General features: G+C 37.6%; 1 protein-coding gene across 5 annotated transcripts in view; it reads right to left on the reverse strand.

Annotated features, from left to right (window-relative positions):
* The window catches only part of itpr2 (inositol 1,4,5-trisphosphate receptor, type 2), an 87,611-nt gene that overhangs the window by 13,900 nt on the left and 54,343 nt on the right, over positions 1-19,368 (reverse strand). For 2 of the 5 annotated variants that reach the window (XM_060878044.1, XM_060878042.1), the window contains 15 exons: positions 17,239-17,426; positions 16,947-17,127; positions 14,743-14,987; positions 13,924-14,124; positions 13,718-13,828; positions 12,057-12,152; positions 11,741-11,860; positions 6,980-7,099; positions 6,633-6,825; positions 6,391-6,516; positions 5,998-6,173; positions 4,711-4,875; positions 3,687-3,870; positions 1,002-1,085; positions 457-587 (listed from right to left, as the gene is read on the reverse strand). In XM_060878044.1, the coding sequence (XP_060734027.1) occupies positions 457-587; positions 1,002-1,085; positions 3,687-3,870; positions 4,711-4,875; positions 5,998-6,173; positions 6,391-6,516; positions 6,633-6,825; positions 6,980-7,099; positions 11,741-11,860; positions 12,057-12,152; positions 13,718-13,828; positions 13,924-14,124; positions 14,743-14,987; positions 16,947-17,127; positions 17,239-17,426 (2,321 nt within the window). Of the gene's footprint in view, positions 1-456; positions 588-1,001; positions 1,086-3,686; positions 3,871-4,710; positions 4,876-5,997; positions 6,174-6,390; positions 6,517-6,632; positions 6,826-6,979; positions 7,100-11,740; positions 11,861-12,056; positions 12,153-13,717; positions 13,829-13,923; positions 14,125-14,742; positions 14,991-16,946; positions 17,128-17,238; positions 17,427-19,368 lie in introns of all 5 variants that reach the window. The other 3 variants (XM_060878043.1, XM_060878040.1, XM_060878045.1) reach the window with 2 other exon arrangements.

Below are 19,368 nucleotides of genomic sequence, written 5' to 3' on the forward strand. Positions count from 1 at the left end.
ACAGCTTTAAAGAATAGCTCATTATTCAAGCCTTTGTTCGCATGTTGTACCAAATTGACGCATTCATAGTTGTGATGATTTCTCGCATAATAAGCGTATATGATGTTTTAATTATGTTTAATAGAGCACTGTGCTCACAAAAGCAGCATAATCACAGTAGTGGGGTTTTGGGACCTTGCATCAGATGCATGAAAATGCCAGAAAAGCGAATCTTATCTTATTTATATTTCATTCACATGAAACTCATCACAATTCAAACTGTTGTTTCTATGAAAATACCACAATAAATTCTAACAGTACCTCATTCACACCAATCAAACACCCACCACTAAATACATGGGAATTTCATATACTTTTATTAACATAGGATTTTTTTAAGCATGTCTATGCAGTATATAGTCTGGACTTGCACAACTGCACTTGTTCAAGTGTTTAGTGTTAAGACATTACGCTCACATCCTTTGAAGGCTTGCGGAGAATGTCGGCTATTCCACCTCCGTTGCGCAGCCCATGGTTCAGGACTGTTACGATACACATGAGCAGTGTGTCACACACTCGCTCTGGTGCATCCTCAGAATTCTGCTCGTCTAGAAAACAGTAGAATACAAACAATGTTTTTTTTAAAAAAAAAAAAAAAAACAACCACCAAAACTCCTGCAAAACTCCTTAGGACTCATTGGATTCATTTGACTCATCTAACTGTATATTACAGCTGGCAAACTATTTGGGAAAGCACATTGTTTCTTTAATATCCTGTTCATGTTTTCTGTGGACACAAGTGACCCTGCAATGAGACTCTTAACAGCGCTACCAATTTACACTATCACTTTCTCTGCCTCGAGGATCTCCACTCTATTCTTTACATTACCGAACCTCTGTAGCTTTGCACGAATACTTAGAATGAAACTAGTGAATAAACATGATTAAACTTAATCAAACTGCAAACACCTATAGAAACGTATCTATGAGTTGATGCTGTTTGTTCAATCACTATAGTTTACCATGATACGAATTCAGGGTTCGATCCGGACAGCTGTCCACCGCACAGCTCTCAGGCTTTGTGAAACGGCCCAAAATGATCCTAGCTGCACAAGAAACACAAGGACAAAAGTTCTTCAGTTACTTCAGCACTACATGAAACCCAGTGCCATTCATCTAACATTGTCAGATTACTGAGAATATACCGTGAAAAATTTAAGGGAAATAAAAAACAACATTAAGTGTTAATATGATGCTGAACCAAAATACACCTCCAGAACTTCTACATGTCTCAGAATCCGCACTAGAGGGATGAGCATCATTCTTCCAAAATATATTCCCTCAATTACTGTTTTGATCATTCAAGTGCTCGCATTAGAGTTCAACTCGATTTGAAAACTATAATATTTTATTCTACAAGGACAAGTAGAGCTAAATTATGGCAGCAAAAATCTCCACCAGAACAGAGCTACCAGTTTAGCCCTTTTGTCTGTATGTACAAATTTTACATATTTATATACAGTCATTTTAAACCCTTAAACCTGGAGCCTATTTTTGACTTCTTTTTTTATTTCCTTTCTCACCAGGCTTCTAAAATTGCAATTAGAAACAGCAGTGCTAAGGCATATTGTATTTTTTCCCCAGCTCATCCAAGACAACATGGGGAAATTTTGCCTTTGTTCAAATAAGCACATTTGTGCAGGTGTATCAAGAAGTTCTTTCACCAGTGTTATATAACTAAATATACAAATACCTTCCTGCAAAACAAGGGTAATAAAAATTCAGCTCAGAAAGTACACTGAATGAAGTAATGTGCTTGTTTGCGTCCATCTGTAAAACAGAACTCTGAGCAGAAAAGTAGTCAGTTGTTCTTGACAGAAACAATGAAACTAGAAATATTCCCAAAATATGGTTTACTTTAGCGTCTAAAGTAGAAATACTGAGAAATTCTTTAACATTTTACTGTAGACTAAAACCATGTTGAAAATGATCAGAAACTCAGCGTCTAGTCCAAATTTCTGTCTTTCTGAACTACCTAAAAGATATTATTAACGTCTTAGATATTAAATGGATATTTGGAATCCGGACAGTTCACGTAATCAGGATAAGAACCTAACACTATTTTTTTTTTTTTACTATCGCTAATAAGTAAGTACGTCAAATATAAAAGATGATTAATAAAGTGAACACTCAGTTTACATGCAAGCAAACAGGACCGATGCCTCAATTGGATTGAACACTTTAATCGATCAGACTGAAGTTTTGATCAGATTTAAAAGCGGTGGTGTAAATCTGAAATAATCCAGTAAATAGGAAAAAAATTGCTAAGAAAATCTGAGTATTTTCTCAGATAGATTCAAAAACTGCTTGTGCACATGCTCAATGCAGTGGTGTATATGATTTATGTCTTCTGTTTTAAGTCTTAAACATGGAAAGAAAGAAACGTGGAAAGAACTGGTCATTGGAGGAGAGAGAATATATGTAATGGAGATGCAAATGAATCAGATTGCAATGTTTCGGGTAGATATAAACAGTAATTTTAGAATCTGCGATCGGATTTAATTCATTCAGACTGAAGTAAGTGGCGCATGTAAACATACCTATTGATGTGATGTATTGTCTGCTACACAATGCAGAAATACTGTGATGATGAGAAAAATGAGACAGACAAATTGTGTAGAAATGGAGTTTTAAAGGTTAATTTGTTTCGTGTCCATGCTGGCATGACTGCTGCGCAGAAAGACAATGTTCATGTTCACACATGACCCTGCATGTACACACTGTGTGATTATTTATTTCCTCTGTCCCTTGTAGCAGAGTCGTGCAGCACGGCACAAAGATGAGCGGATTACATAAGGCGGCGTGGCCGTGGCTGGGTTACACAAGTGCACACGTGCTACCAGAGCAAGACAAACACAGCCATGAACAATAACACACCTGTATGTATGCTGCCATCCTCTGCTGCTGCTTCAGTAAACAGAATTTCAGTGAATCGTTAAAACCAACAGAAAAGAAGAACGCTTACTGAGTGAATTACACATAGCAGATCTCTGATGAACAAATAACACGATTAGAATATAAACTATGGCACGTAAATAATAACTGGATTTATACCACAGAGCTGTTGAATTCTTTATTCTGATTGGTTCAGGATTTGCTTACCTGGTAGGTAGGTAACACACATTTTTTTAATGATACTGTTTCCATAGAAACAAAAGTTTGTATAGCAAAAAAGCTGACGAATTTAAAAAAAAAAAAAAAAAAAGTCTGATATGGTGACCTTTACTGTGAGGAGATACATATTTAACGTTTATTGGAAGGAGTCTTTAGTGTCAGAGTTAATTCTGTAAGCATACAGAAGTAAAGCAGAAAACTCTTCAGACCAGAGAGTGTTGTGGTTTCTCTGTACATAAGCTGAATTTTCTGTCTAATTCATTTTAATTTCATTTTATTAAAGAGAGGAGATATGAAGCTCTTCAAAAATGTTGGTATAACTTCTTTCATAGATCAAATGTTAAAAATAACTATAAACAGATACAAAGTATGAAATCTGATTCTTTAAGAAATTAATTATTATAATAACAGTTTGAAAAAAGACTCATTAACTGGGAAAATAATCAACTTCATATTGAAATGCATGACACCAATCTAATAAGATTACAGCCCGCCCCAATTCTGTTTTTTTTCCTAGCTTAATTAGTGCATACCGAGTGCAGGGTGACGGTCTACCTCCATCAGGAAGTCATCTTTGAGGAAGAGGAAGCCCACGATGGAGAAGAGGTAAACCAGGATGATGGCTAACACAGCAGTGAGGAAGATGGAGCGACCGTTCTTTGTCACACTCCTCATAACGTTCAACAGCGTCTCCTCTCTGCGTACCAGATCAAACAACTAGAGAGAAAGTGAGAGATACGCATCGACAAACAAAGTGTCAGCTAGAACATTATTACAAATAATATTATTCAAGAGGAATTCTAAATAGAAACTTATGAATTAAAATAAGCTTCACTTCTTCTTCTCCTTTCTGCTTTTCCCGTCAGGGGGCACCACAGCGAATCATCTCTTTCCACCTAGCTCTATACTCGGCATCCTCTAGTTTGCGCCAGTCCTCATTTAACACATCCATATATCTCCTCTTTGTTTCTTGACCTCTTACCTGGCAGCTCCATCTCCAACATCCTTCTACCAATATAACCACCTCCCTCCTCTGTACATATCCAAACCATCTCAATCTAGCCTCTCTGACCTTGTCCCCAAAACAGCCAACCTGAGCTGTCCCTCTGATGTGTTCCTCGTTCCTAATCCTGTCCATCCTCGTCACTCCTAAAGAGAACCTCAACATCCTCATCTCTGCGTCATGTCTTTTCCTCACTGCTACAGTCTCTAACCCATACAGCATATCTGGTCTCACTACTGTCTTCTACACCTTTCCTTTGATTCCTGCAGACACTTCTGTCACACAACACTCCTGACACTTTCCTCCACCCACTCCAACCCACCTGTACTCACCTGTTCACCTCTTACTGACAACTCGCATGGTTAGTTTAGCCACATTTTACGCCGGATGCCCTTCCTGATGCAACCCCCTTTATTTATCAAGGCTTGGGACAGGCACAGAAGTCACTAGCTTGCAACCCCTTTGACTAGATTATTAAAATAATCTTCACTAACCGTCCTGACCTAAAGTGGAAAAATATATAAGCGTAGATATGAATGATGTTCAGTGCTTACCAGTATGCTGTAGAAGAACTCGTGGACAAACAGACCAAGCATGCACACGATGACGTAGGAAACGTGCAGAAGGAAAAAGACGTCCATGATGACCGCTTTGTACCCTCGTGTAAACGTACCCTGGTTGCCCACGAAACTCACCAAAAAGACAATCTTGTTCAACAGCTGGAAGAAAACAGACAATTGTCGAGACTCAAATGCAGCTCAGGCAGTGCAAATAGCATGTAATTCAATTCAAGTCTATAGAGAATGTTTAATAGATACAGAAACAAGACTGTAGTAGTGAAACTTGTAGAGAGCCATTTGCTGAAAAACTTTACTGAATAAAGACAGTTATCCATTAAATTATGAAGCGAAAAAATACATTAGTTTAAATGTCCGAGATGGGGTCAAGTTCGAAGGGAAAGAAGGCAGTTTGCTTTCAGATGATTAATAGAGGTTAAAAGCCTCTATTCTAGACTGTGGGCATACATCTACAAACATAACAGCTTATAAATTCACTAGTGTCTCTTTAGTTGTTTTGTTTTGTTTCAACAAATGAACTATTACACAAAAGCCAGTGTGTATAAATGACCATAAGCACACAGAAGGAAGTTTTATAGAATTCCCTGCATCTTGTATTTTTTCAGTACTCACTAAAAAGGCCCTGTGTCATGATCCCACACATGAGTTTCTTTTTGCTATCAAACAAAAATTTAGTCCATACACTCTTTTCATTTAGTGTAGTGAGTGCAGTACGAGATTGAGTCTAGTTGAGGCCAGTACGAGAAATGGTGTAATCTGCCTCTCTCTTACTTTAGCCCCAGTTTTCAAATTTGACTTTTCAACACTTTCAACACTCAAACAGGATAATAATTAGCCTAAGAAATTACTTGGATAATAGTCATTGTGAGCTCCACCACTGCGAATTACATAAGAGGATGTCTCGTGAACAAATGCCAGGATTAGAATTACAGCATGTAATTAATTACTGTCTTTATACCACAGCATCATCGAATTCTTGATTCTGATTGGTCAGAAGGTATTAATTGTCCGCAAGGTGAATTTTCTGTCTAGAAATGGGAAATAATAGAACGCCTTTCACAGATCTTCCACAACATTAAATATAACTATAAACAGTATGAAATCTATGCATTAAGAGGCATCAGGACATGCAATGTCTCAACATGAAACGCTGCAGACAAACATACTGCAAATAAAGATTAGGTTTAAAAATGCTTTATATTTCATTCTGAAGTGAATCTGGAAAGTTCTCTTTGCTGCCGTGTGAATGCTTTCCAGTCTTACATTAGTGGCTCCAAGTAGCAGCAGCGTGGGACCTAAGCCTATAGTATATATGGAGCGGAGGATGACTGTAATCAGGAAAGCCAGTATGCCTCCTCGTCTTGGCAGGATAAAGAGCATAGATGTGCTTATGGCTACCGCGACCCAGAGCAGGACAGACAGGAAAGGGGGAAGGACACCTACAAGAAACAAAACCCAAATAGTTTTAGAACTGAAAGAGGGACAAATATGATGTTTAAAGGAAAACACTGTTTATTGCGAATTGATAATGAATTCAATTCAGGAAATACTTAAGTTTGAATTCATTTTAGTTTTACTAGAAAATTAAAGTTTCTAGAATGAATTTGTATATCTAAAATAGTTTTAAAAATAAAAACAGATTAAAGGGACAGATACCTTCATCTCCATCATCTCCAAATGGATAGAACAGAGCTACAGCAATGTTGACCAGCACAGCCAGGTTAAAGGAAATGCTTCCCCAAAGAGAGATATGTTTCGAGACCCAGAAGAGAGCGACATTATCTACACACAAAAAAAAAAAAAAAAAAAAAAAATCAATGGGACAGAATTAATTCTCACTGTTAGAATGGAGCATGTAATAGTTTGTTTTTTTTAATTAGAAAATAAAGCTGCCATACTCCTCATTTTCTTCTGCCACCACATCTCGTTGTACAGATCTTCAAACTGTTGGAAGAAGTGGTTGACTTTGCTGCCCTGGTCGTCTCTCTCCGTGGTGGTGAACACTCGCACTTTGGACTCCTCTGTCAGGTACTCGCAGATGTTGGGGACCGGGAACACAATCTGCTCCATAGTGCGGTCATGACGAACAATCTTGAGCAAAACAGAGAAGCATATTTCAAAGCATCTGTATTTAGTTCAGAGCAGAATTTAATACAAATTTAATATAGAAAATGACTAAACTGGTGGCAGAGAAATCAGTAAAGGTTTGCTTTGTTTGGATTAAGTCTCAGGAATTTGTGTGTACCTCGATCTGAGCTGTGTGCTTGGCATAGTATGGGAGTGCTTCTTCCCTTTCTCTCCTCTCATCGTCAGGATCCAGACCCGGCTTTAGACTCTGCTGTAGCACTTTTCGATGCCGTGCCAACTGCAAATCAACACCATTTATCAATACAGTTGGGTTTAACACTAAAACCATCACAGCAGACACACACACACACACACACACTTCCAATATTTTCACTTATAAATATTTGGGTGTTAGATCAAAATGAAATTGCTGATCAAATCAAATAACTGAAGGACACAGTAATATTTCACTAGTGAAATGAGGTTTATTGGATTAACAGAAAATGAGCAATATGCATCAAAATGAAATTAGACAGGTGCATAAATTTGGGCACCCAAACAGAAAAAAATCACATCAATATTTAGTAGAGCCTCCTTTAGCAAATAACAGCCTCTAGATGCTTCCTATAGCCTTTAATGAGTGTCTGGATTCTGGATGAATGTATTTTGGACCATTTCTTCTTACAAAACATCTCCAGTTCAGTTAGGTTTGATGGTTGCCGAGCATGGACAGCCCACTTTAAATCACCCCACAGATCAATGATATTCAGGTCTGAGGACTGGGATATCCATTCCAGAACATTGTACTTGTTCCTCTGCATAAATGCCCGAGTAGATTTTGAGCAGTGTTTTGGGTCGTTGTCTTGGTCAATTCCTCAACGTTATTCTCAAGAATCTGCTGATATTGAGTGGGATCCATGCAACCCTCAACTTTAACCAGATTCCCAGTACCGGCGCTGGCCACACAGCCCCAGAGCATGATGGAACCGCCACCAAATTTTACTCTGGGTAGCAAGTGTTTTTCTTGGAATGCTGTTCTTTTGCCGCCCCTTGTTATGACCAAATAACTCAATCTTTGTTTCATCACTCCACAACACCTTATTCCAAAATGAAGCTGGCTCGTTTGCATAACTCAAGCGAATCCGTTTGTGGCGTGTGTGCAGAAAAGGCTTCTTTCGCATCACTCTCCCGTACAGCTTGTACACCTTGTGCAAAGTGTGCTGAATTGTTGAACGATGCACAGTGACACCATCTGCAGCAAGTTGATGTTGTAGGTCTTTGGAGGTGGTCTGTGGGCTGTTTTTGACCGTTCTCACCATCTTTCACCTTTGTCTATCCAATATTTTACGTGGCCTGCCACTTCTGGCCTTAACAAGAAGTGTGCCTGTGGTCTTCCATTTCCTCACTATGTTCCTCACAGTGGACACTGACAGTTTATATCTCTGTGATAACATTTTGTAGCCTTCCCCTAAACCATAATGTTGAACAATCTTTGTTTTCAGGTCATTTGAGAGTTGTTTTGAGGCCTCCATGTTGCCACTCTTCAGAGGAGAGTCAAAGAGAACAACAACTTGCAATTGGCCACCTTAAATACCTTTTCTCATGAATGGATGCACCTGTCTATGAAGTTCAAGGCTTAATGAGCCACCAAACCAGTTGTGTGTTCCAATTAATCAGTGCTAAGTAGTTACAGGTATTCAAATCAACAAAATGGCTAGAGTGCTCAAATTTATGCACCTGTCTAATTTCGTTTTGATGCATATTGCACATTTTCTGTTAATCCAATTAGCCTCATTTCACTACTGAAATATTAATATTATAATGTCCTTCAGTTATTTGATAGATCAAAATGAAATGGCTGATCCAAACACCCAAATATTTCTAAGTGAAAATCATGGAAATTGTCAGGGGTTCCTAAACTTTTGCATACGACTGAAGAAAAAAAATAAAAATAAAATATATATATATATATATATATATATATATATATATATATATATATATATATATATATATATATATGCACACACACACACACACACACACACACACACACACACGTGTATGTGTATATAACTTGAAAATGAACTGAAAATGAGTGTGCACATTTCTGCAAGTAGCTTAATGTAAGTATTTTAAGTACATGGTAAATTCACATCGAGGGTGGAAAAAGTTCTGGCATGATTTATCTTTTTTAATATCTCAATATACATCCCTAAGTCCCTACCTCTCTCACTCCCCACCTCCCGCTCTCGCTCTCTCCCTAACTACTTCTCCCTTTCTACCTTACCATCCCTACCTCTACCTCCCCTGTCTCTGTCTCTCTCTCAGGAGTAATGCAAAGCAACACACTGCACCTCTGTATACCACTATGCCCTGCATTATTCTACTCCTAAGACTTACAACATTATCAAAATTGGCTGCTGAAAAATTGTCCACGTCCCACCATCTCTAAAGTTTAAGCTCATATAAAATCCAGCAGAACAAGCAGTACTCTGAACTCTGAAGACCCTTCAAAAGTGAGCTCTGATTGAAAGGTAACAAGAAAATCTAGAAAACTGAAATAACTTCTGTAAAGTGAGGTTTATGTTTCAGTGGACAAAATATTAAAGCTACATTAAACTTATATATGTTTGTTTTAAATCTGATTCATTAAAACGGCAGATTATCTATTAAACCAATCTTTAGCTGCAGCGCTACAGATACAAATGTTTGGAAATTGGAGCAGCAGTAAACAAACAGGCCTAAGCATCCTCAGCAATGCGGGTGAGAGCAACACAAAGCTGATGAAGCCACACAGCTTAATGACCAGCCTAAAGTCAAAGACACTGCACTCATCATCTCTAACAGGAGCAGAAGCACACACCAGAAACGGATCAATGACAACAAGAAAGAACATCCTGCACTCGAGCAATGCACTCAATCCTTAAGAAAACAACAAAAAAAAGAAAACCAGTATATACCCGACTCTTACTGTTTCTTATATATCTATAGAGAATTCAAGATGCGTCTTTTACTTGGCACTCGGCAATTCATCAACTCTTCCCCATCTCAAGGTAATCACACTGAGACAAAGAGAGTAGGGTTTATATACATATTCAGCAGCTCTATACATTTTGAGTGCATATTCTGCTTCAAATTAAAGTGGGAGCCTTTGGAAAGGTGTAATTATGAAATCTCTCGACATACGCAGAGGACTAAGGACATCTTCACCATCACTTTCACAACTGAGCTAACAAACAAGCCTGGTGTTTATGTCTGACATTTTATAGACAGCACTACCTAAAGACATTATATACTCTTCTGTACACGGAACACAATGATATTTTTGGTTCGTTTAAAATGCCCCTCATCTCGTATGATCTGTCTGTTCCTGTTTCTCTATGGGTGTGCGTTTGACTGAAGACACCCAGGTCCCTGCGGCTGAGTTTTGTTTTGTTCGTATGAAAAACAACTTACAAAAATAAGGGAAAAAAAAAAAAAAAAAAGAAGCATTGGCTAATCCAGCTGAGAGCTGTGCAAGACAAAAAAGAACATGGCTGCAGGCGGTGTGTGTACGATGGATAAATTTAACTTCAAACTCGCTTTTATTTCTGTTCTTGTGTTTGTGTGCGTGTGTGTGTGTGTGTGTGTGTGAGAAAACAAAAAAAGAAAAGAACTGTTGATGAAATAATGGGCGATTATGAAATCTGCCGGTTGGTGGGACAGTCTGTCTGACATCAAGCTCAATAGTCGCACGAAGATTAAAACAGAACTGTAACTGACAGCAAATGACTCAGACGATCAGCATAAACAATTTATACATGTATAAACTGTAGATGAATACTCACAATTTTTACAAAAAATAGCTGTGTAACTGTGAAGGTAACAGTGTAAGTGATTTAAATGTCATTAGAAATTAAAAATATTTAAAATAGTCAAATTTCTACTTGAATCATAGTTAAAATGGCCATGTATACAGTAAGTGCCCTCATGCATGGTAAAGGTAAATTATTATTTTATCTAACATTAAGTCACCTATTTTTTCCCCAAACACAAGATTCCTCTTCAAAATAATGTCACATAATAAAATCTCACGATCTCACACTTGTTTAACCTCAGACGAACTTACATCTGATCAGGTTTTTGAGTGCATGAAGATGGGGTATGACTAGCAAGGAGTTCTAGTGGTGGTTGTGGCATCCATACATACTGGAAGCTTGTAGATTTAATCAGATGTTGTTAAATATTGTTATACCACAACCCTGTTGGATTCTCGATTCTTACTGGTCAAAAGGAGCTGCAATGTTTAAATAAATGCACTGGATCTAATGTTATTACTCCTATAGCATCAACTTTACACAGGAACCTGTATGACAGACAGTCCTCAGATTTAAAAACTGTGTATAAGTTGGATATTTTCTGTAAGAAGACACATTTAGCATTTTTTGATGGAGTCTCTAACATCAGTGGTTTGTAACAGTCAAATTTCTGACACAGTCTTCAGAGCAAAGGGATTTTAAAGCTGTGATTTTTTTGTTCTATTTATTTCGAAAGGAGAAAAAAGAGAGACTGGTGAGGAAACACTCTGTATAGCTGCTATAACAAAAGTGATAAAAGGATGTTCCCCAATGTTAACTGTAAACAGATCAAATGCATCATGGGTTGTTCCTAATAAATAGAAAGTGATAATCATTGGGAAGCTGCAACGGTGTTCGAGGAATAAATCACTTCAGAAAACAATCACATTTTATTATTTCCTAATAACAGAATGTATCATCATGCTTTATTCCTTACTTCATTAACAACAATTAGCAAAGGCTGACAGCTATGATCTTTCGTAATCTTTGGGAATTGTTATGAATTCTAGAAAAAAGCAAACGTACAGATCCCCAGTGTATAATACTGAAGCAAAGGTACTAAAATACTTTTGATATCTTAACTGAAAATAAAATCCCACCTGATGGGCCAAGATGTAGATGTTGTGGCCAACATCTTTAGGACTGATCACATCTCCTGGTAAATCCCTGTCTTCCTCACTCTCTACTCCCTGCAGATAGGCCTCCTTAATTACACTCACCTGTTTGACACACACACACACACACACACACACACACACACACACACACACACACACACACACATCATCTTTATTCTCTTTGTCACTGGAGCAACAAAGAGACAATAACATGCAACTGTTACAGAACATACAACAGAATAAAAAGCAATCCCAATTTAGACTCTACGGTCCAAGCTTGTTGTCCTCACTCACTCACCAGCTCATCAGGTCTCATCTTGTCCAGGATTTTCTCTGCATTCTCACTATCATGGCAACTCTCCATGATGGCCAGCAGCAGCTTAGAGGCATTATTCTGTAATAATTCAACAAGCATGAGGAACTTTAAGAAGTCTTACAGAGCTTACCTTGGGTTCTCAGATGATATTTAACTAAGTGCACAAAGCTTTTATTTACATTATTCATTTATTGTGTAGGTGCACATTGTAGGTGCATAATTACATGACCCTGACATGATAATATTAGCTGGATCTATCATTCTCTAAAGAACACAGACATTGCAGTGGCATAATTGCATGTATGGCGCTGCTATAAGTGAATCAATACAGCATTGTTTCTGGGTAATGAGCACTCTAATATCCAAGCATATCAGACAAACCCTGACCCAGAAAATTGGTCAGAAAAGGTTCAAGGGTACAGCAAGGTCAAATGTCTAAACTAGTTATTTTACAATAAGAATAACTATTTTAGACATTTGACCTTGCTGTAACCTTGACCCTGTTCGGATAAATTTCATAAAATATAATCAGTTCAAACGTTTAACTACGCATTCTTCAGACATTGTGATAATTTTTATCTCAGTCATACACACTGATGGACGAATAGGTATAAAAAAATGTTGTTGGAACTGTCACAGTTAGTCACGATGTTTGCTCAGACAAGGACCTTACTTTTGAGTGTTCCAAAATAAGCATAAAAAAGAAAGCTTATCATTTTAGTTCATCCTCAGCATGACACTTTTCCTTGCAGCCACCATTCCATCTAATAATGGGATCAGATAAAGCCTGCATTTATGTTGTTGTTTTGTATCCTAATACTGATCTCATGCAACTTGCTAATTACTTTAACAAGCGCTTATAATGAATATTTATATTGTATTAAAATAAGGTGAATGTAGCACATATGGAATTTTTTATATGACAAGCATGTTTATATCATGAAAACCTTCCCATCTCTGTGATTTATACGGACAGATATACCCTTATTGACACACAGATTTATACACATATATACAGTATTTGATGGTTAGCACGTTTGCCTCACACTTCCAGGGGTTTGTTCCTGGTATTCTGGGTTCCTTCTCCGGTCCAATGTCATGTGCTGCCTGGCATCTCTAAATTGTCTGTAGCATGTGAATGGATGTGCAAGTACGTGTGGGTTGTGCCCTGCGACAGACTGGCATCCTGCCCAGTGTGTACCCTGCCTTTTGCCCCATGTGTCCTAAGATTGGCTCCAGGTTTCCCATGACCATTCCCAAGTGTTGTAGAGAACGGATGCATGGATATTTCTTATGTATTTCACAAATATGTCCTCCATAAACATTTTTTTAATTTCCACCATCAGTCTGTATGTATTTTAAATGGTCAATCGATAAACAGTGTAAATTTTAGACTATAGATAATCATACTGTGAACATTTCTAACAATAACACTTGTTGAATATTTAATATCTGACTACACTATACATAGTGGGTTTAGCTGATAAAAAAGCCGGTAAATGTGGGTATTAGTCCAGGTGTACTTAATAAACTGAGTGTAGATACACATTAAATATTCGGCAGCGCAGACAGTCTTTGAAATATGACAAAAACAAGTGCTCAAACTATAGATGCAAAGCTTGAACACACAAGATTTCCAGTACCTTTAGCTCCAATACAAGGTCCATCCTATTCTTCCCCAAGGGCTCAATAGGATTCACTATAAGAGCGATGATAATGTCAATGCCATTGGACTCATGCTTGGCTATACAAGACTGAGAAAAAGAAAAACAGACATTTACTATTGATAGATACACAATGATGCTTGGCAGATAAGAGCATTCAAGTAGTTGCAAGCAAATTAGGCTACCTGATTCTCATGGCAAGGGCCTTGGCAGTACTCAGTGATGCTCTCCAGCGTCTGCTTGACCAGGTCTACATTCCTCTCATTAATGTAGAGGCCCAACAGTCCCAAACCTCCTGTGGTGCTGCCGCAGATGCAGTCCAGAAATTGCAATGTCTCACATACCAAGTTATAGTTGGTTTTGTTGTCCTGGTCCCGAAGGAAATTCTGCCAAGGATTTTTTTTTAAAGCTGAGGTTAGATTAATTCAAGATCAGATCTTGACAGGAGTGCCTTTGCAATAGGTCTGCGTCTACTTTGTATACCAGAAATTCCCATTACACGTACCTCAAACATAAAGAATTCTTTAGAAGAATGACATTTTTTGACCTCTTAAACTAACTGCAAAATCTAATCAGTTGATCTGTTGTTAATGATATTTCCATAGAAATCAAATATTTCATCCACTCAATATAAAGATAGAGTGCTAAAATTATCTCAAGTAATGGACAGACACATGGAGGGATGGATGCATATATAGGCAGATGAATTAAAAAAAATCATATCCACAATGGGCCTTGAGTTCCCATGTGTACATAACATGACAAACAGGATGGAAAAGAACAAAGAAAACACTATTTCAGACATTTGACATTTCAGACAATTCAAAAATGTAATAAATTCATCTACTTTTTAGAGTGATAAATCCATATAAATCCTACAAACTTTAAAATACTTGTTCTTTCAAAATCATGTTAACAAAACAGGTATTTTTTAAATCCAGAAACTGTAATGCCTCCACCACTTAGTGGCAGCATTAAAAAATAAATTAAGGTATTTTCTATACCTGCAGATTCCGGTTATGGTTCTCACACTGCAGCTGAAGAAAGCGCAAAATAGGCTTCATGATGGTGATGGCCTGGCCCATCTGTACCTCCTCCATTTCCTCCTCCATCTCCTCAGACCCTTGACCTGCCGTCTCAAGATCTGGGTCTCCCTCCTTTCGGAAAGCACCATAAGCCTTGTATGTTGCACAAGAGGCATCTTTCAGTTGTCCCTTCATGTCCTCTTTCAGGTGCATTGTGTCCCAGCCTGCTAAAAGAGCCAGGCACTAAAGTTTCAGTTATAGATAGAGAAAGGCAGAAGTGCACTATAGAAGGCCTGACAAAATAAACCTGACAAAACAAGGTCCTTGAAATCAACCAAAAACCAGAAAGAACCACTTCTAATACCATTGTTATTTAGAGACGTCAGGAGCTTTTTCAATGTCAGGACACTGTAGAAGCTTTCACACAGAAAGCTTTATAGATGCAGCATACCAAATTTCAGCTTGATCAGACTTGAGAAACTATTAAGTTGATCTTGACCCCCCCTCCGTTTTGTTAGCCCATGTCCCAAACTTTTGCATCTGACCTCAGAATCTTGTCCTGTATTTTCATTTCAGGTTTCTTGCAAAATTCCACAAGCAAATCACCAGTTACATCTAAATTAGAGAGATTAGGCTCCAGCTTGTAAAAACTGATTCATTTGTGGTTGCCAGATCACAAATATGAACCCGTTTCTGTTAATTAATGAGATCTCTCACAGTGGTTTATGGAAAAAGGACAAAAAGGACTAGGCCAAAAAGGACTAGTTCACAAAAGAAAATATTACAGATTATTCTAATTTCTTATGCTATTAGAAAGAAGAACTTATAGTTTTTGAGATACGGGCCACAAAAATGTAATCAAACTCAACCACTAAGCTGATTGGACCCATCTCTGTTACCGGAGTATTGACTAAGACATGAAGTAGCTGTTGATCAAGATTTTTATTTCCATAATAATTTTGTTTTTGATGTACACGACATGATCAGAAGAAGACAAAGGCTTCAGTGTGATTGGACCCCTAGAAAACATAAGTCCAAGAGGTTGCCTCAGCTGCTATAGTGCTTGGCCCCCTTTACATGTTATATTAATATTAATCTTTATATTTTCTCTCTTTTCAGTTTTAGGGATCAAATATGGTTGAGTATAACGCAAAAGACAAGCATGCAAATGAGAAATATTTTAGTTCAGGAAAGCCTGTAGTTTCCGGGACAATATACACCACAAAATCCAGTGGCCATGGCGGGTCAGGCTGCCACACATAAATAATATTTAAATAACCTAGGAACACCCTAGGTTATTACACCATCACATTGCAATACTTCTAGGAACTTGAAACTACATTCCTCAATCTTGTAATTTCCTACAATTTTTACAGGTTTTACTGCAGTTCCTGAACAATATGCTTTGAAGATGAATGACAATAATATTCTGACCCTTGCTTTAATATTGTTTAACATCTTCTGGTCTTTTGTAGTAAGCACTAATACTCTTAATGATTTGCAGTACTTCAAATTTAATATTATGGTAAAAACAAACTATTTTTAGCTTACAGTAGCTAACTCCGTAGCTTACATTTTTTATTTTTGTATTTTCATTGCTCAAAGTTGCTCTATCATTCTTAGAATCCTTATGAATACGGGCCCAAAGCTCTTTTATTCCTACATGGAACTCTTACGTGAAGAAGAAGTGTTAACTAGGAAACTAACAAAGGCGCTTTGATGAACTCATGGCCCTCATGTGACCCCATGTGATGTGGAGTGAGGCAACTAAAATGTAGGGCACCTGGCCAACATCAAGCTCATGAAACATATTTGTTGCCTTAGGTCTACAAGGACTGTGCCTGTAAAGCTAAATTGTTATGGACCCACTATTCACATCATTAGTGATTTAAAGAATTCCACTTATATCCATATATATTTATAGAACTACTCTTCTTAGCATGGTTTCAAACTGGCCATTAAGCAATGCCCTCACTACAGTGAAACAAATTATACTGATCACTTCATAGCTTGTGCTCATCATGATATCACCCCATTCACTCTGCTCAGATCATTAGTGTTTTCCATTACACTAATTTGGCTGAACATAAACATGTTAAGGGAACAATCAATTCAGTAAACGAACAGAGAATCGGCATTATTCATGCTTTCATAAATAATAAAAGTGTGTTGAGCTGCTCTACCTTTCCTCGGTCTGAAGTTGGAAACTTCGCCTTCCTCCTCGTGCTTCCGGCAGCTGATCTCAAACATGTTGACGGAGACGGTGGAGCGAATCTCCTTCTGAGCCAGATGCATGTGGTCGTAGAAAACTTTAAAGAACTTCTCTGACTTCTTTTGCTTGTGCAGCTGATGATAGAAGGAATTCTGCAGGGAGAGAGTAGGCGGGTGAATATAGAATGCATAAGAACCAATTCCTTCATGAAATATGATACCCACAAAGTATCTGCTATATATGTGTGTGTATGGGGTACCTACTTGTATCTGTGTGTTTCCACCCCATAGCAGTGCAATGCCTAATAGGATGCTCTCCTCAAACACTCGGTCATTCTTGGTGCTGACAATGAGATCAATGACTAGCTCTGTTGCTCCCACACTATCCAAAAGACACTGGATATCCACCAAAGATGTGCCAGGCTTATCAGAATCCTGTCCTAGAGAGCCAGCTGCAAAAAACACACAAAATACAGTAGCAGACTTGGTGAAAACAATGCAAGCAAACAAGCAATGATTAGCATTAAACAGACTTCAGCTTTAAACTAGTTGTACAACTGTATTTTGGAAGACTATTTAATAAACATGAGAGAATATACACTTTGACCTAATGACAAATTTATTACATTCCACACTGGGACCTACAGTATGCTGCCTTGTCCCATGTTATGGTTGATAGAAAAAAAAATGAAGACCTTGGAGTGGCCTAATCAAAGTCCTGACCTGAATCCAATTGAGATGCTGTGACATGACCTTAAAAAGGCGGTTCATGTTCGAAAACCCTCCAATGTGGCTGAATTACAACAATTCTGCAAAGATGAGCGGACCAAAATTCCTCCGCAGTGCTGTAACAGATTCTTTGCAAGTTATCGCAAACGCTTGATTGCAGTTCTTGCTGCTTATGGTGGCCCAACCAGTTATTAGGTTTGGGGGGAAAGCATTTTTACACACAGGCCATGTAGATTTGGATTTTGTTTTCAATTAATAATAAAAACCTTCATTTAAAGTAGTGTTAATTTCGTCAGACGAGACGAGACGAAATATGTTCGTCAACAACCTCCTAAGACGAGACGATGACAAGACTGCACCACTGTCCAAAAGCGCTGACTAAGACTAAATTAACTTGCATTATTGTTGACGAAAAAAGACGAGACGAAAATGTTTTGTATAAAATAAAAACTAAGAAAAAATCTCTCCATTTTCGTCTACAATTGTCTCTGCTTTTTCATCAGCTGTTACGCCTTTAAAATATTCACAACGAGTTCGCGGCTTCGCGCTGTTGCTCAAGTTACAGGTCCGCCAAGCGGATCCCGCTTATTATATTGCTACCTACCAAATTAATAGATAATTTGACTCAAAATGATGATTTAAAAAGGAGTTTATTGATTTAAAAACAATTGTATTGTTTCCGCTAAAGAAAATAGTGCGCTCCGTCTCTACGTTTAGAATCCTGTGTGTCCATGGCAACGCTCTGTTTTTCATGGCAACGGTGTGTTATAGTTAGCAGCGGTCTGTTATCAAGAAATAAAATAGTGTGTGTGTAGAAAAAATTCGTCCACACGCCGCTCAAAAAAATAAATAAATAAAAACTCCTGAGCGCAAATCCACCCCTGGTCTAGTCAGGCTTTTTGTGTTAAATTATATTTCCTGTCGCTGCGCAGGATCTTTTATTGTACATGACAGCTTATGTCCCGATGACCGGTCTTTGCATTACGATTAAAAGCAGTATCAATAAAGTAAAAAATGTGGTGTGTAGTCACGTTCGAGTGTATGCACTGTTTAAACGAGTGTTCTCAACTTCTCACTGATACTTTTGTGATTCGCGGAGTTTTGACAAGTTTTATAGCCTTGATATTGTTTCTTATTCAAAAGTGGTGACAGAAAAAACTCAGCACTCCCAACCTGAAACCTCTTCCCACGCCTCTGACACAATCACATCATAATCAAAATGAATAATTAGGCTTAAAAACAAATGTATATGTAAGGGAATCAAGTTTAACAATTACATGTAATATTGCTCCAAATATCATCAATAATGGTGTGTGCAATACCATGTATAACTTGCATTAAGTTGGTAATTTATAGTATATAATATATATATATATTTATATATATATACACACGCACACACACACCTACAGTTTTGATCTTAGGCTTTTCATTAAGTTATTTATTTCCTCTATAACACTTGTGTTCCTGACATTATTGCATTTAATGAGGCCTCGTTGTATTTATTCTTACAATAGATTCCAGATGTGGTCAAGCTACAATTTTTTGACTAAAACTAGACTAAAATTAAAAGACTTTTAGTCGACTAAAACTTGACTAAGATACCTTGAGTTTTCTTTTGACTAAAACTAGAATAAAATTACGAGACTTTTAGTCGACTAAAAC

This window comes from Tachysurus vachellii, chromosome 9, assembly GCF_030014155.1.
Source record: "Tachysurus vachellii isolate PV-2020 chromosome 9, HZAU_Pvac_v1, whole genome shotgun sequence".
NCBI lineage: Eukaryota > Metazoa > Chordata > Actinopteri > Siluriformes > Bagridae > Tachysurus > Tachysurus vachellii.